The sequence below is a fragment of the Lingula anatina genome, chromosome 9 (assembly GCF_051362555.1).
Source record: "Lingula anatina isolate TDL-2025a chromosome 9, LinAna3.0, whole genome shotgun sequence".
NCBI lineage: Eukaryota > Metazoa > Brachiopoda > Lingulata > Lingulida > Lingulidae > Lingula > Lingula anatina.
Genome location: NC_141775.1, coordinates 18209495 through 18224112, shown reverse-complemented (window position 1 = coordinate 18224112; position 14618 = coordinate 18209495). Strand labels below are relative to the sequence as shown.

At 37.9% G+C, this 14618-nt stretch overlaps 1 protein-coding gene and 4 long non-coding RNA genes across 5 annotated transcripts; 3 read left to right on the top strand and 2 right to left on the bottom strand.

Moving 5' to 3' along the window:
* Positions 1 to 103: 103 nt before the first annotated feature.
* On the top strand, positions 104 to 1874 carry LOC147760048 (uncharacterized). The gene is made up of 2 exons (XM_086995715.1): positions 104 to 967; positions 1652 to 1874. Exons 1-2 carry the CDS (start codon positions 536 to 538, stop codon positions 1856 to 1858), a joined length of 639 nt encoding a protein of 212 aa, XP_086851841.1. The 5' UTR covers positions 104 to 535; the 3' UTR covers positions 1859 to 1874.
* Positions 1875 to 4991: 3117 nt separating this feature from the next.
* LOC147760045 (uncharacterized) lies at positions 4992 to 12061 on the bottom strand. Its single transcript, XR_015331094.1, has 4 exons — positions 11917 to 12061; positions 5726 to 5826; positions 5442 to 5545; positions 4992 to 5252 (listed from the first exon to the last, which is right to left on the bottom strand). It is a non-coding gene; the product is annotated as an uncharacterized LOC147760045 (long non-coding RNA).
* Positions 6830 to 8448, bottom strand: LOC147760047 (uncharacterized). Its single transcript, XR_015331093.1, has 4 exons — positions 8281 to 8448; positions 7565 to 7657; positions 7275 to 7378; positions 6830 to 7085 (listed from the first exon to the last, which is right to left on the bottom strand). It is a non-coding gene; the product is annotated as an uncharacterized LOC147760047 (long non-coding RNA).
* LOC147760046 (uncharacterized) lies at positions 8481 to 10910 on the top strand. Its single transcript, XR_015331095.1, has 2 exons — positions 8481 to 8634; positions 9331 to 10910. It is a non-coding gene; the product is annotated as an uncharacterized LOC147760046 (long non-coding RNA).
* A 35-nt stretch (positions 12062 to 12096) lies between the features above and the next one.
* LOC147760044 (uncharacterized) lies at positions 12097 to 14369 on the top strand. Its single transcript, XR_015331096.1, has 2 exons — positions 12097 to 12258; positions 12949 to 14369. It is a non-coding gene; the product is annotated as an uncharacterized LOC147760044 (long non-coding RNA).
* The last annotated feature ends 249 nt before the right edge of the window (positions 14370 to 14618 follow it).

The window sequence follows — 14618 nt, the reverse complement described above, 5'->3', positions numbered from 1 at the left end:
AATGGGACCAGGATTATTCCTTTTGCCGTGCAATTATCATAACAAAAGCGCCCATCATTTCCAAATGCTGTGTGGCAATGAACACCACAACCTCTGGGATACTTCTATCATAGTTTCATATCATATATTTATTTGCTTTTTTTTCATTACATAAAATATTACCTACAGTCACTCCATATCAGTGACATGGACATCACAAATTAGAGGGTAGGCAGAACCTGGCTAGACAGGCATGGGTTAAGTAGCCTGTCACTGGACACACTGTCCCCTCTTAATGACATTTAGATGGTGTATTAGGAAACATGTGCAATTTAACTGGAATCTCTTTGAAGTGGAAAAATTTCTTTGATGTTTTGCTACTTAAACCCCTCTAAATCTTGACAGCAACAGTAGTTGCGGTGGACTCTAGAGGAGGTTACTTCTGTGTCAATAAAGGTCTCTCCAGTAACTCTCTGTGTTGAGTTGTATATTCGAGGCGATCTACCTATCAGTGCTAAGACCCCCATATTGGTGGAAGAACCACAAGGGCATAAAGATGAGAAGAGTATCCCCGAGATCAGCTACAGCCACACAGAGAGAGGGAGAGGCCAGCCAGCCGGCAGTACCTCCTAAGCAGCGGGTAGATGCAGCTACCAGTACACCACCCACCCAACAGCAAGAAATGGCACCTCCACCCCTAGTGGAGCTAGCGGGTGAACCAACACCCCCTGTAGCACAGCAGGAAACCGATGAACAGGCACCCCCACCCTCAGTGCAGCAAGACGCCAGCCAGCAGCCGCCCCTGCCCCCTCCAGTACAGCGTCCATTAGAACTGCCGCCGCCTCCACCTCCAGTACAGCAGCCAACTCCACCCCCTCCAGTGCAACAGCAGCCACCACCCCCTACAGTACAGCTTCCAGTACAGCAGCCACCAACAGCAGTGTCACCAGTGCAGGGACTACATGTACAAGCTGCAGCACCTCCAGTGGTAATTACGATGCCACAGCACTTGGCACCCTTCCCTTTCAGGGGGGATGACAAGGAATGTGCATCGGAATGGTTAAACAGATTCGAAGAATACTGTAATCTTATGCAATATAATGAAAACATGCGATTGTCACATTTTACTTATCTTTTGACTGATAATGCAAAAACTTGGTTATCAACAGTGAAAAACAAGTCTTCATTTAGTAACATTAAACTTGCATTTTTAGAAAGGTATGGGCCAAGCCCAAGTACTATAAGGTCAATCACTGCCTCCCTTTTTTCGAGCAAGCAGGGTGATGATAGGGTGAGGGATTTTGTGTCAAAACTTATTAGGATGGGTAGGCAGGTGAACTTGCCTGATCAACACATAATGTCCGCCATAATTAATGGCTTGCAACCGTCAGTTCGGGCATCCATTATGATGCAAAACCCCCAAAACCTAAAAGATTTAGAAGCGGCAGCGAAATTAGCTGAAGCTACTTTTGATTCAGGACAAGTAACTACTGTTGCACCAATATCGTCGCAGTTAAATGGGCCTGATATTTCGGTAGTAATGAACAAGTTTGCGGACATGCAGCAAAACATGATGGGCCAACTAAGCCAATTAATTAACAAAGTGTTAGAAGGGCCTTGTGTCCAAGTGGTTACCACGAATAGAGAGAATAATAGACGAGTCTCATTTCAGCATCATAGTGAGTCAAACAGGAGACGAAGCAGGGAGAATAGCCAGGAGCGAGTGAGAGCGAGAGAAAATGAGGACGGACACAAGTGTGCTTCATGCGATAAGTGGACTTCTCATACTCCCTCTTCTTGCTTTGCACGGTTTAGAAAATGTTATAGGTGTGGACGCCAAGGTCATTTGGCTGTTGTTTGTAGACAGGTTGAACAATAGGGATGCGCACGCAATATGACTAAAAGCTCACAAAATTTGGCAGAAGTTGTAGATTTAAGTGTGGTGTTTTTGGCTAACAGGGTTGATCACAACTTGATAGATATCAAGGTAGGCGATAAACCAGTTAAGGCTATGATTGATACAGGAGCCACTGTTTCATGCATTTCGGAAAATATTTTACAGCAATTTCAAAAACAAAATTTCAAAATTGAAAATTCTGATTTGGTTGCAGTAACAGGTGTAGGTGGAGAGTTACATAATGTGACTGGATGTGTTACCCTATACTTTAATATTGGGCATAAATCCTTCTCTCAAAAATTTTATCTCTTTCAACGTCTACCAAGAAACATAATTTTAGGGTTGGATTTTTTAAAGAAAAATGATGCTAAATTTGATGCAAAAAACGAAATTATTACCTTTGAAAATATGGAAACTATTGAAACCAATAAATCTCCTTATACAGGTTTGGTTAGAGCAAGTCAGCAAGTAAGAATCAATCCCAGGGAAGAAACACTCATACCCATAAAAATTTCAGGAACCAACAAATCAAAAATTCAGACTGATAACTTACTTTTAGAACCTGTTGAAAATGATTTCATGATTGCAAGGTGTGTTGTTAAAATAGACAAACATAGTGGAGCATGTAGGATTTATAACCCCACTGAAAAATCCCTTTTCATACCCTATGACAAAGTACTTGCTAAGGCATATCCTGTAGAGGATGAAAGCATTGTAACTTTTACTGACCCAGTTAGCATAAATACTATATCAACTGTTGAGAACCCTGAGTCCAGTGAAAAGGATAAGGAAAATGAGTACTTGAAACTAGGTGAGGAAACTGGCATTTGTCTTGCTGAGACAGATTTGAATGAATCTCAAAAGAAACGGCTTTTAATACTGATAGGGAAATACAGGGACATATTTGCCTCAAGTTTGTCGGAATTGGGTGAAGCTAGAGTAAAAGGACATTTTATCGATACTAAGGATGCCCCTCCCCAAAGGCAGAGACATTATAGGCAGACCCCTGAACAGAAAGCTGAAGTAGAAAGGCAAACGGATGAAATGTTGAAGAATGATATTATAGAGGAGTCTGCTAGTGAATGGGCTAGTCCAGTTGTGCTTGTTAAGAAGAAAGATGGATCTATGAGGTTTGCAATTGATTATAGGCGTCTGAACAAGGTCACGGTCCCAATTCATTTTCCTTTGCCTCGTCTTACTGATGTCTTAGATATTCTGTCAGAGTCTCAAGCAAAGTTCTTCTCATCCCTAGATTTGTTTAGTGGTTACTGGCAATTACCTTTGGACGAACAGACACGACCCAAGACAGCATTTGTTACCCATCATGGGCACTTTCAGTTCAAACGTTTGGCTTTTGGGCTTCGTAATGCCACGGCCGTCTATCAGTCGACCATGGCACGCGTTTTGAAAGATCTAAATTGGCGTATGGTAGCTTGCTACATTGATGACATTCTGATTTTTTCTAAAACATTTGAGGACCATTTACTACATTTGGAATTAGTATTTCAAAGACTTCAGAATGCCAACCTTTCTGTCAAAACCACCAAGTGTAAATTAGCCACCAAAAGGGTAGCATTTTTGGGACATTTCATTTCTAAAGATGGTATATCAGTTGACATGTCTAAAGTGGAAGCAGTCCAAAAAATTGCAAGGCCAAAAACACGTACGCAAGTACGTAGCTTTTTAGGAATGTGTAACTACTATAGACGCTATGTGAAAGATTATGCCAAAATTTCAGCCCCCTTGTCTGCATTGACTAAGAAAGGAAATGACTTCACTTGGACGGACACATGTGAGAAATCATTCAATGACTTAAAGACTGAATTGACAAAAGCCCCGATATTAGCCTTTCCTGACATGACTAGGGAATTTAGACTGACCACAGACGCGTCTGACTTTGCAAGAGGCTATATACTAAGCCAGTTGGCAGAAGATGGTAGGGAACATGTCATTGCATATGGGTCAAGAACATTGCGTAATGCTGAACGTAACTACTGTGTGACGGAAAAAGAATGTTTAGCTATGGTAGAAGGTATCAAAGAATATCAGCAATTTCTACAGAACAAGCATTTTACTGTTTTAACTGATCATATGCCCTTAAAGTGGTTAGAGTCCAAGGCGTCAGGTAACCAGAAATTAAACAGATGGGCTCTTGAAATTCAAGGTTTAAACCGTACAGTTGTGTATAAAAAGGGTAGTCAAAATCCAGCAGACTGCTTATCCAGACAAGCAGACAGTGCTGTGGATAATATTAGTCGAGCTAAGAAAGAGGTGAACGTCATTCAGTCCAAGGAGAAAAGGGTTCATAAAAGAAAATTCGAAGTCACCAAATTTATTTACAAGCAGCCTGAGGCCACAGTTACAGTAGGTAGCATTAGCAAATCTAGTTCCCAAAATCCCCCAACTGTACCAGAGTTAGATGACCTAGCAAAAATGCAACGGTCTTCCAAAGATTTAACTCCCATCATTGAAATGTTAGAAAACACTTCAGATAGCTCAGATAACAAGGACTCCAAAATTTGCCAATTTTTCTTTCTTGAGAATCAGGTACTATACCGTACACATCAATGTACAAGAAGACAAAAAGCAGGGGACAATACGAGGTTAAAACACTGCATGAAAAATCAGCTTTTATAAATCTTGAAAGGCGATCAAAAGGCCTCCTTTTATTCACCTTCTCACACCTTTCCTAGACCTTTCGTTTTTTTAGGAAAGGTGTAAAAGACGATCTTTTGAATGACTTTTGTATAAGTGAAAAGGTATACAAATGGCCCACTTTTCTTCACCTTTTCTCTACACAAAAGTTTAACTTTCATAAACCTTTTGCTGCAAAAAGACGATCTTTTGCTTGAAGAAAAGGTATTCTCAAGTTCATCATTCATCAACTTTTTGCATGCTAAAAGGCATATGAATGACCCACTTTTCTCTACCTTTTCCTGCTAAAAAGTCCAACTTTCAGATGCCTTTTGTGCAACTTTTCAGATACAAAAGATAACCTTTTAAAACCTTTTTATTTAAGAAAAGACTGCATTTTTCCTTCTTTTGTTACGTATTTTAATGTAATATTTATTGCGGCGATTTAATAATATATTGATAAACAGAACAACACATGGTATAAATTTTAATAATTTATTCCATTATAACATTTTTGTGCTGGTTGCGCTTGTCTTTTGAAAGTTTTTTGATAATCCAAGGAAATTTGATTTTTTGTTTTGATAATCCAAGAAAGGCCCAGGAAATGTTCTCTAAATGTACTTTCAGCCAGATCCACTAGTCCTACTATATATGCGTAACTTCCCGCTCTCCTGGGAGTAGTTTTCCTGGAATCGTCTGTTAAGTGAACACTTTGCCTGCCCAAATCTTTGCCTTTTGCCTCCTGAAAAATAGAATGCATGTAATGATAAATGCTGTTTTGGATAACAGTTCATTTTAATGCTAATCAAATATGATAAAAACAATGGCAACTTTTATGATGTTAGAAGTATTTTCAAACTATGGACTTAAAGCCATCAAATGGCTTAAAAGAGAGATTTTACAAGGTTTAAACGTGATTCTATAATAGGACCTCCTTCCTTCTTTTCCATATTTTTTGTTTCAGCTCATCCAGTCCTTTTGCTTGTTTTAGAACATCCTCCTACTTTTCAGATCTGTAGTATCTTTAAATGGCACCTGGTAAATAAATTAAAAGAGTGAATTATTTGAGTGTAATATCATGCAAAAAGTTTTCAATTAGGGAAATATGAATAATGAAATAGCTACAATTAATGATGAAAATATGCATTCATGATTACTGCTAGGCAACTTGATTGGGCCTTGTACAGAACTTATATAAGCTCCTGTATTACATACCCCATTCTTCTCTTCCAATTTTTTTTTTTTTTTTGCCTTAGTCCATCCACTTTGTTTGTTTGTTTTATGTGCTGTTCAGACAGCCTGTCTTTTAATAGCATCTGGAAAGGAAATAGATATTTTAAGATAGTGAATTATTTTAGTGTAATATCATACAAACAGTTTTCATTAATGAAAATATGAATGCTGAAATAACTACATGCAATGATGAAGATATTAATGATTACTGCTTAGGGTTCATACAGCAACATAAAAGCAAATTGAATGACTTCTGAGGCTCTAAATCAATAACTTTACAATAACTCAATGCGCCTTACTGTCATTTTTAAGTTTGCATAGAAAAGAGGTGCATCATTCACACAAACTTTGTATTTTAATGATAAAGAAACATGAGAAAAAATTTGACAGATTAAAAAGGGCATTCCCCCAGCATGTCTACATTCAGGTTAAAAACAAGGTTTGAAATAATCATTCGACAAATTTCTAACTGATCAAATCCCAGAATTTTTAGGGAAAAATGATAAATACAAGCCTTTTGTAAGGCTAATAACAATTTCAAGTACTTTTAATGTCATAAACAGACTGAATACATGTACAAGCACTGCATGAAAAATCAGCTTTTATATATCCTGAAAGGCGATCAAAAGGCCTCCTTTTATTCACCTTCTCACACCTTTCCTAGACCTTTCGTTTTTTTAGGAAAGGTGTAAAAGACGATCTTTTAAATGACTTTTGTATAAGTGAAAAGGTATACAAATGGCCCACTTTTCTTCACCTTTTCTCTACTCAAAAGTTTAACTTTCATAAACCTTTTGCTGCAAAAAGACGATCTTTTGCTTGAAGAAAAGGTATTCTCAAGTTCATCATTCATCAACTTTTTGCATGCTAAAAGACATATGAAAGACCCACTTTTCTCTACCTTTTCCTGCTAAAAAGTCCAACTTTCAGATGCCTTTTGTGCAACTTTTCAGATACAAAAGATAACCTTTTCAAACCTTTTTATTTAAGAAAAGACTGCATTTTTCCTTCTTTTGTTACGTATTTTAATGTAATATTTATTGCCGCGATTTAATAATATATTGATAAACAGAACAACACATGGTATAAATTCTAATAATTTATTCCATTATAACATTTTTGTGCAGGTTGCGCTTGTCTTTTGAAAGGTTTTTTGATAATCCATTTGATTTTTTGTTTTGATTATCCAAGAAAGGCCCAGGAAATGTTCTCTAAATGTACTTTCATACAGATCCACTAGTCCTACTATATATGCATAACCTCCCGCTCTCCTGGGAGTAGTTTTCCTGGAATCGTCTGTCAAGTGAACACTTTGCCTGCCCAAATCTTTGTCTTTTGCTTCCTGAAAAATAGGATGCATGTAATGATAAATGCTGTTTTGGATAACAGTTCATTTTAATGCTAATCAAATATGATGAAAACAATGGCAACTTTTATGATGTTAGAAATATTTTCAAACTATGGACTTAAAGCCATCAAAAGTCTTAAAAGAGAGATTTTACAAGGTTTAAACATGCTTCTATAATAGTACCTCCTTCCTTTTTTTCCATATATTTTGTTTCAGCTCATCCAGTCCTTTTGCTTGTTTTAGAACATCCTCCTACTTTTCAGAACTGTAGTATCTTTTAATGGCACCTGGTAAATAGATAAAAAGAGTGAATTATTTGAGTGTAATATCATGCAAAAAGTTTTCAATTAGGGAAATATGAATAATGAAATAGCTACGTATACAAGTAATGATGAAAATATGCATTCATGATTACTGCTAGGCAACTTGATTGGGCTTTGTACAGAACTTATATAGGCTCCTGTATTACATACCCCATTCTTCTCTTCCAATTTTTTTGCCTTAGTCCATCCACTTTGCTTGTTTTTTTTTATGTGCTGTTCAGACAGCCTGTCTTTTAATAGCATCTGGAAAAGAAATAGAGATTTTAAGATAGTGAATTCTTTTAGTGTAATATCATACAAACAGTTTTCATTAATGAAAATATGAATGCTGAAATAACTACATGCAATGATGAAGATATTCATGATTACTGCTTAGGGTTCATACAGCAACATAAAAGCAAATTGAATGACTTCTGAGGCTCTAAATCAATAACTTTACAATAACTCAATGCGCCTTACTGTCATTTTTAAGTTTGCATAGAAAAGAGGTGCATCATTCACACAAACTATATACTAGATTCAAGCACTTAAAGTGCTGTATGAACCCTGCGAGTGAACCAGTGCATTGATTATATAACCCTGCCTGGAATTTAGGTCAAGGAATGTAGGTCGACTCTATGGGATTAATACAGGCCAGTTATATACATGTACAGAATCTTTACTTGTACGCGGGGCCGTACTTTGACGTAAACTTTTTGCAGTGTTCTAATAAATAGGACAGAGTGTTCGATTAACAATTGTTTCACGATCGTGATAATCTTTTTTCAGCACGGTCTGTTCTCCGTGCATAAAACCCATCTTGGGCGTCCGTGACACGGTTGTTTGTTCCCTTATTATGACTGATTCAAATGTTATATTAGACCTACCTGATGCATTTACTCATTCTCTTCATCCTCATCAGTTAAAATATCGCCGCAACAAATGCCATCTTGCAAAGAAGTCGACCATAATCAATACGGTGGCTTGGAAATTATCTTCTGTGACCGGCCTACACAGCCTTACAGTCCGCGCATTTTCAACCGCCTGGCCTTGCGCATGCGCAGATAGTCTGTAATGGGATATCTTTCGCGCCGATTCTCTAGCATTGACCTATAACGCAGTATTAATGGCAGAAAAGCTCGCACGGCAACCTTTAACTTCGTGTTTTACTCAAGACTAAAACAGCAAGAGACAATTATATAGATCACTAGACACGGGGCAGACGGTCATCGTTTTACAAGGTAGGTGATATAGTGATTTCAGTTTTTTTCGCACAGTGTACATGTATGTTAACACAAATTATAGCAAAGCATACTTCTGGGATTAAAGCGGGAATCTTTCTCGACGCACTGCATGTTGCAGGGTAATTTGGCCGTCTCTCAAGAAAGGATCGAGTTAAACTGAGTTTCATTGGGCTTGGCTTTTTTCTGTTCTAACGTTTGACCTGTTACTCACTGTGAATTTTGGAAATATATGTGCACGTCCACGATACGGGGTAACAACAAGGGGTTGTCATTTTTAAAAGTGTTAGAATATTCCCATGTGTTGGATTACAAGGGGGTGCTTTAATGTGAAAGGGGATGGATTCGACTTAGACCCCATTTCCAGAGATTAGATTGATCTACTTTAGATCGACCTAACTCCCTGGGGGTTCACGCTAAATAGCTGTCAGCCGAGCGGACACGAAAGTTAATTACCCCCTTACAGCTTGTAGTAGGCAGGACGGACATTTAAGCCGGATTATCTGACAGTAATCTAGTGAGACTCCCTGCGGGGAGAGATCGATCTAAAAGCTCTGGGAATACAGCCTTATACAAACGAAAATGACACTATTTAAAACAGCTGCACATTATAGAAAAGAATTAAGTTCTCAGAAAAATATTGTCATGTGTTTTTGTCATGTCTCTATTATTCAGTATGTCTTTTCTTTTATAAAGGAATTGGGCGTCACAAGGATGAAAAAGCAGTGCCTGTCGTCACAAGAAAATAGATGAACATCTTAAAGAAGGCTGCATTCCTGTGCTCCTGTTATACATGAATTCCCAGTCTGCAGCTACAATAGAAATTGTTAACCTACGTGTATAACCTCATTGTGTTTACCTCAGACCCCCTCTCCATCAGATTTATGTAATTAAACATGCTAAAATGATAAAGGGGAGACTGACTCGCTCTGAGCAAGAGAATAAGTAAACAGTTATGTATGGTTGATAATTTTCCTCTGATATTAAGATTAACTACAGAAGTGTAAGCAAGATGAATAAAGGATATGCAAACTGTAACAGTCTGCCAGTAATATAACCAGTTCCAATACAAACAAATTCCAATTGCATAGCTGATTACTACCTATCCAACTTCGGTTAAATATTTCCATCATGCCCAGGGCCTTACTATTAGGGATTATGTAAAAGGTAAAACTTGCTCTCTGGAGTCTAAAACACATCATAACAATTTTAGAGTGGTTTTATCCTTAGAAACGATCCCCTGGTCAGGCAAACTATGGAGAGGTGACCTCTGACATTTATTGTAATTATAATTTTTGACTTGATACAATCAATGCTAGTACTGACATAACTGCAAATAACAAAGTTAGTGATGAGAGATCCTATAACCTTTTTTGTCAAGGAGGGGTGGTTTTCTGTTAAGAGACGAGCCTCTAGCCAGGCAAATTATGGAGAGGTGACCTCAAACACTTTTTGAACTTGGTGCAATCAATGCTAAAATCCTGACATTACTGAAAATAACAAAGTTAGTGACGAGAGATCCTATTGCCTTTTTTGTCGAGGAAGGGTGGTTTTCTGTTTAGAGACGAGCCTCTAGCCAGGCAAATTATGGAGAGGTGACCTCAAACACTATTTTGACTTGGTGCAATCAATGCTAAAATCCTGACATTACTGAAAATAACAAAGTTAGTGACGACAGATCCTATTGCCTTTTTTGTCGAGGAGGGGGGGTTTTCTGTTTAGAGACGAGCCTCTAGCCAGGCAAATTATGGAGAGGTGACCTCAAACACTATTTTGACTTGGTGCAATCAATGCTAAAATCCTGACATTACTGAAAATAACAAAGTTAGTGACGAGAGATCCTATTGCCTTTTTTGTCGAGGAGGGGGGGTTTTCTGTTTAGAGACGAGCCTCTAGCCAGGCAAATTATGGAGAGGTGACCTCAAACACTATTTTGACTTGGTGCAATCAATGCTAAAATCCTGACATTACTGAAAATAACAAAGTTAGTGACGAGAGATCCTATTGCCTTTTTTGTCGAGGAGGGGTGGTTTTCTGTTTAGAGACGAGCCTCTAGCCAGGCAAATTATGGAGAGGTGACCTCAAACACTATTTTGACTTGGTGCAATCAATGCTATAATCCTGACATAATTAGCTACTGTCCAGAAGCATGGACATCATTTCCTGTGAAAGTAATTATCTAGGCAAATATGGAGATGTGACCTCTGACATATAATTTTTTATTTGCTGTATTTAAACCCTGACAATATTGGAATAAAAATATAGTTACTTTCGATTCTGAAAGTTGTTTGTCGTTTAAAGCGTCAAAATTATATGTCTACCTCAAGTGAAATTCGGTGAACACTTCTTCTACTGCTCTGAATGCTATATATTTATACATAAACTCCAGCCAATGCAAGATTGCATAATTTTTTCTCCGAAATGCAAATCACCATATTCAATCTATCAGTTAAATACTTTAATCAAAGTGCAAAACATTTCATCATGCAAACAATTTGCAAAAGTATTCGCTTTTTCCATAATGCGCTTAATGTAAGATACGGAATTAAGTCCTGTACATAAAATAAATAGTATACATACAAAAGATCACCACGCATTATTATAAAATTAGTCTTAAGCTTTCAGAAAATAAAAGTTAACAAAATGAGACCTTTCCAGTTAACAAAAGCTGGAATGTAAGGTGGCCTTTCGCAGTGTAAAAGGTGATAGTTGAACTTTTGAAAACTGAAAGTTAATGAAAATGTGAATGACGGTCTTTCCGAGACGTAAAAGTTGATAAAAAGATGACCTTTTACAAATGAAAGGTGAAAGATGACCTTTTCGTCAGGAAAGGATGATGAAAGATGAGGGATCATCTTTCGATAACATTTTGTAGATGAATGAAAGGCGATAAAAGGTGTTTTTTCATGCAGTGAAGGGGCAATATATACTAGATTCAAGCACTTAAAGTGCTGTATGAACCCTGCGAGTGAACCAGTGCATTGATTATATAACCCTGCCTGGAATTTAGGTCAAGGAATGTAGGTCGACTCTATGGGATTAATACAGGCCAGTTATATACATGTACAGAATCTTTACTTGTACGCGGGGCCGTACTTTGACGTAAACTTTTTGCAGTGTTCTAATAAATAGGACAGAGTGTTTGATTAACAATTGTTTCACGATCGTGATAATCTTTTTTCAGCACGGTCTGTTCTTCGTGCATAAAACCCATCTTGGGCGTCCGTGACACGGTTGTTTGTTCCCTTATTATGATTGATTCAAATGTTATATTAGACCTACCTGATGCATTTACTCATTCTCTTCATCCTCATCAGTTAAATTATCGCCGCAACAAATGCCGTCTTGCAAAGAAGTCGACGGTGGCTTGGAAATTATATACTGTGACCGGCCGACACAGACTTACAGTCCGCACATTTTCAACCGCCTGGCCTTGCGCATGCGCAGATAGTATGTAATGGGATATCTTTCGCGCCGATTCTCTAGCATTGACCTATAACGCAGTATTAATGGCAGAAAAGCTCGCACGGCAACCTTTTACTTCGTGTTTTACTCAAGACTAAAACAGCAAGAGACAATAATATAGATCACTAAACACGGGGCAGACGGTCATCGTTTTACAAGGTAGACGATATAGTGATTTCAGTAATGTTCGCACAGTGTATGTTAACACAAATTATAGCAAAGCATGCTTCTGGGATTAAAGCGGGAATCTTTCTCGACGCACTGCATGTTGCAGGGTAATTTAGCCGTCTCTCGAGAAAGGATCGAGTTATACTGAGTTTCATTGGGCTTGGCTTTTGTCTGTTCTAACGTTTGACCTGTTACTCACTGTGGATTTTGGAAATATATGTGCACGTCCACGATACGGGGTAACAACAAGGGGTTGTCATTTTTAAAAGTGTTAGAATATTCCCATGTGTTGGATTACAAGGGGGTGCTTTAATGTGAAAGGGGATGGATTCGACTTAGACCCCATTTCCAGAGATTAGATCGATCTACTTTAGATCTACCTAACTCTCTGGGGGTTCACGCTAAATAGCTGTCAGCCGAGTGGACATGAAAGTTAATTACCCCCTTACAGCTTGTAGTAGGCGGGACGGACATTTAAGCCGGATTATCTGACAGTAATCTAGTGAGACTCCCCGCGGGGATAGATCGATCTAAAAGGTCTGGGAATACAGCCTTATACAACCGAAAATGACACTATTTAAAACAGCTGCACATTATAGAAAAGAATTAAGTTCTCAGAAAAATATTGTCAAGTGTTTTTGTCATGTCTCTATTATTCAGTATGTCTTTTCTTTTATAAAGGAATTGGGCGTCACAAGGATGAAAAAGCAGTGCCTGTCGTCACAAGAAAAGAGATGAACATCTAAAAGAAGGCTGCATTCCTGTGCTCCTGTTATACATGAATTCCCAGTCTGCAGCTACAATAGAAATTGTTAACCTACATGTATAACCTCTTTGTGTTTACCTCAGACCTCCTCACCGTCAGATTTATGGAATTAAACATGCTAAAATGGTAAAGGGGAGACTGACTCGCTCTGAGCAAGAGAATAAGTAAACAGTTATGTATGGTTGATAATTTTCCTCTGATATTAAGATTAACTACAGAAGTGTAAGCAAGATGAATGAAGGATATGCAAACAGTAACAGTCTGTCAGTAATATAACCAGTTCCAATATAAACAAATTCAAATTGCATAGCTGATTACTACCTATCTAACTTCGGTTAAATATTTCCATCATGCCCAGGGCCTTACTATTAGGGATTATGTAAAAGGTAAAACTTGCTCTCTGGAGTCTAAAACACATCATAACAATTTTAGAGTGGTTTTCTCCTTAGAAACGATCCTCTGGTTAGGCAAACTATGGAGAGGTGACATCTGACATTTATTGTAATTATAATTTTTGACTTGATACAATCAATGCTAATACTGACATAACTGCAAATAACAAAGTGAGTGATGAGAGATCCTATAACCTTTTTTGTCAAGGAGGGGTGGTTTTCTGTTTAGAGACGAGCCTCTAGCCAGGCAAATTATGGAGAGGTGACCTCAAACACTTTTTGGACTTGGTGCAATCAATGCTAAAATCCTGACATTACTGAAAATTATTAAGTTAGTGACGAGAGATCCTATTGCCTTTTTTGTCGAGGAGGGGTGGTTTTCTGTTTAGAGACGAGCCTCTAGCCAGGCAAATTATGGAGAGGTGACCTCAAACACTATTTTGACTTGGTGCAATCAATGCTAAAATCCTGACATTACTGAAAATAACAAAGTTAGTGGTAAGAGATCCTATTACCTTTTTTGTCGAGGAGGGGTGGTTTTCTGTTTAGAGACGAGCCTCTAGCCAGGCAAATTATGGAGAGGTGACCTCAAACACTTTTTGGACTTGGTGCAATCAATGCTAAAATCCTGACATTACTGAAAATTACTAAGTTAGTGACGAGAGATCCTATTGCCTTTTTTGTCGAGGAGGGGTGATTTTTCTGTTTAGAGACGAGCCTCTAGCCAGGCAAATTATGGAGAGGTGACCTCAAACACTATTTTGACTTGGTGCAACCAATGCTATAATCCTGACATAATTAGCTACTGTCCAGAAGCATGGAGATTATTTCCTGTGAAAGTAATTATCTAGGCAAATATGGAGATGTGACCTCTGACATATAATTTTTTATTTGCTGTATTTAAACCCTGACGATATTGGAATAAAAATATAAGTTACTTTCGATTCTGAAAGTTGTTTGTCGTTTAAACCGTCAAAATTATATGTCTACCTCAAGTGAAATTCGGTGAACACTTCTTCCACTGCACTGAATGCTATAGGTATATTTATACATAAACTCAGGCCAATGCAAGATTGCATAATTATTTCTCCGAAATGCAAATCACCACATTCAATCTATCAGTTAAATACTTTAATCAAAGTGCAAAACATTACATCATGCAAACAATTTGCAAAAGTATTCGCTTTTTCCAT

Excerpts from the sequence above, each read along its gene's own strand:
- LOC147760048 (XM_086995715.1), top strand. The coding sequence starts at position 536 with ATGAGAAGAGTATCCCCGAGATCAGCTACAGCCACACAGAGAGAGGGA. Across the intron at positions 968-1,651 it reads AAGCTGCAGCACCTCCAGTG|CATCATAGTGAGTCAAACAG; the intron begins GTAATTACGATG and ends GTCTCATTTCAG.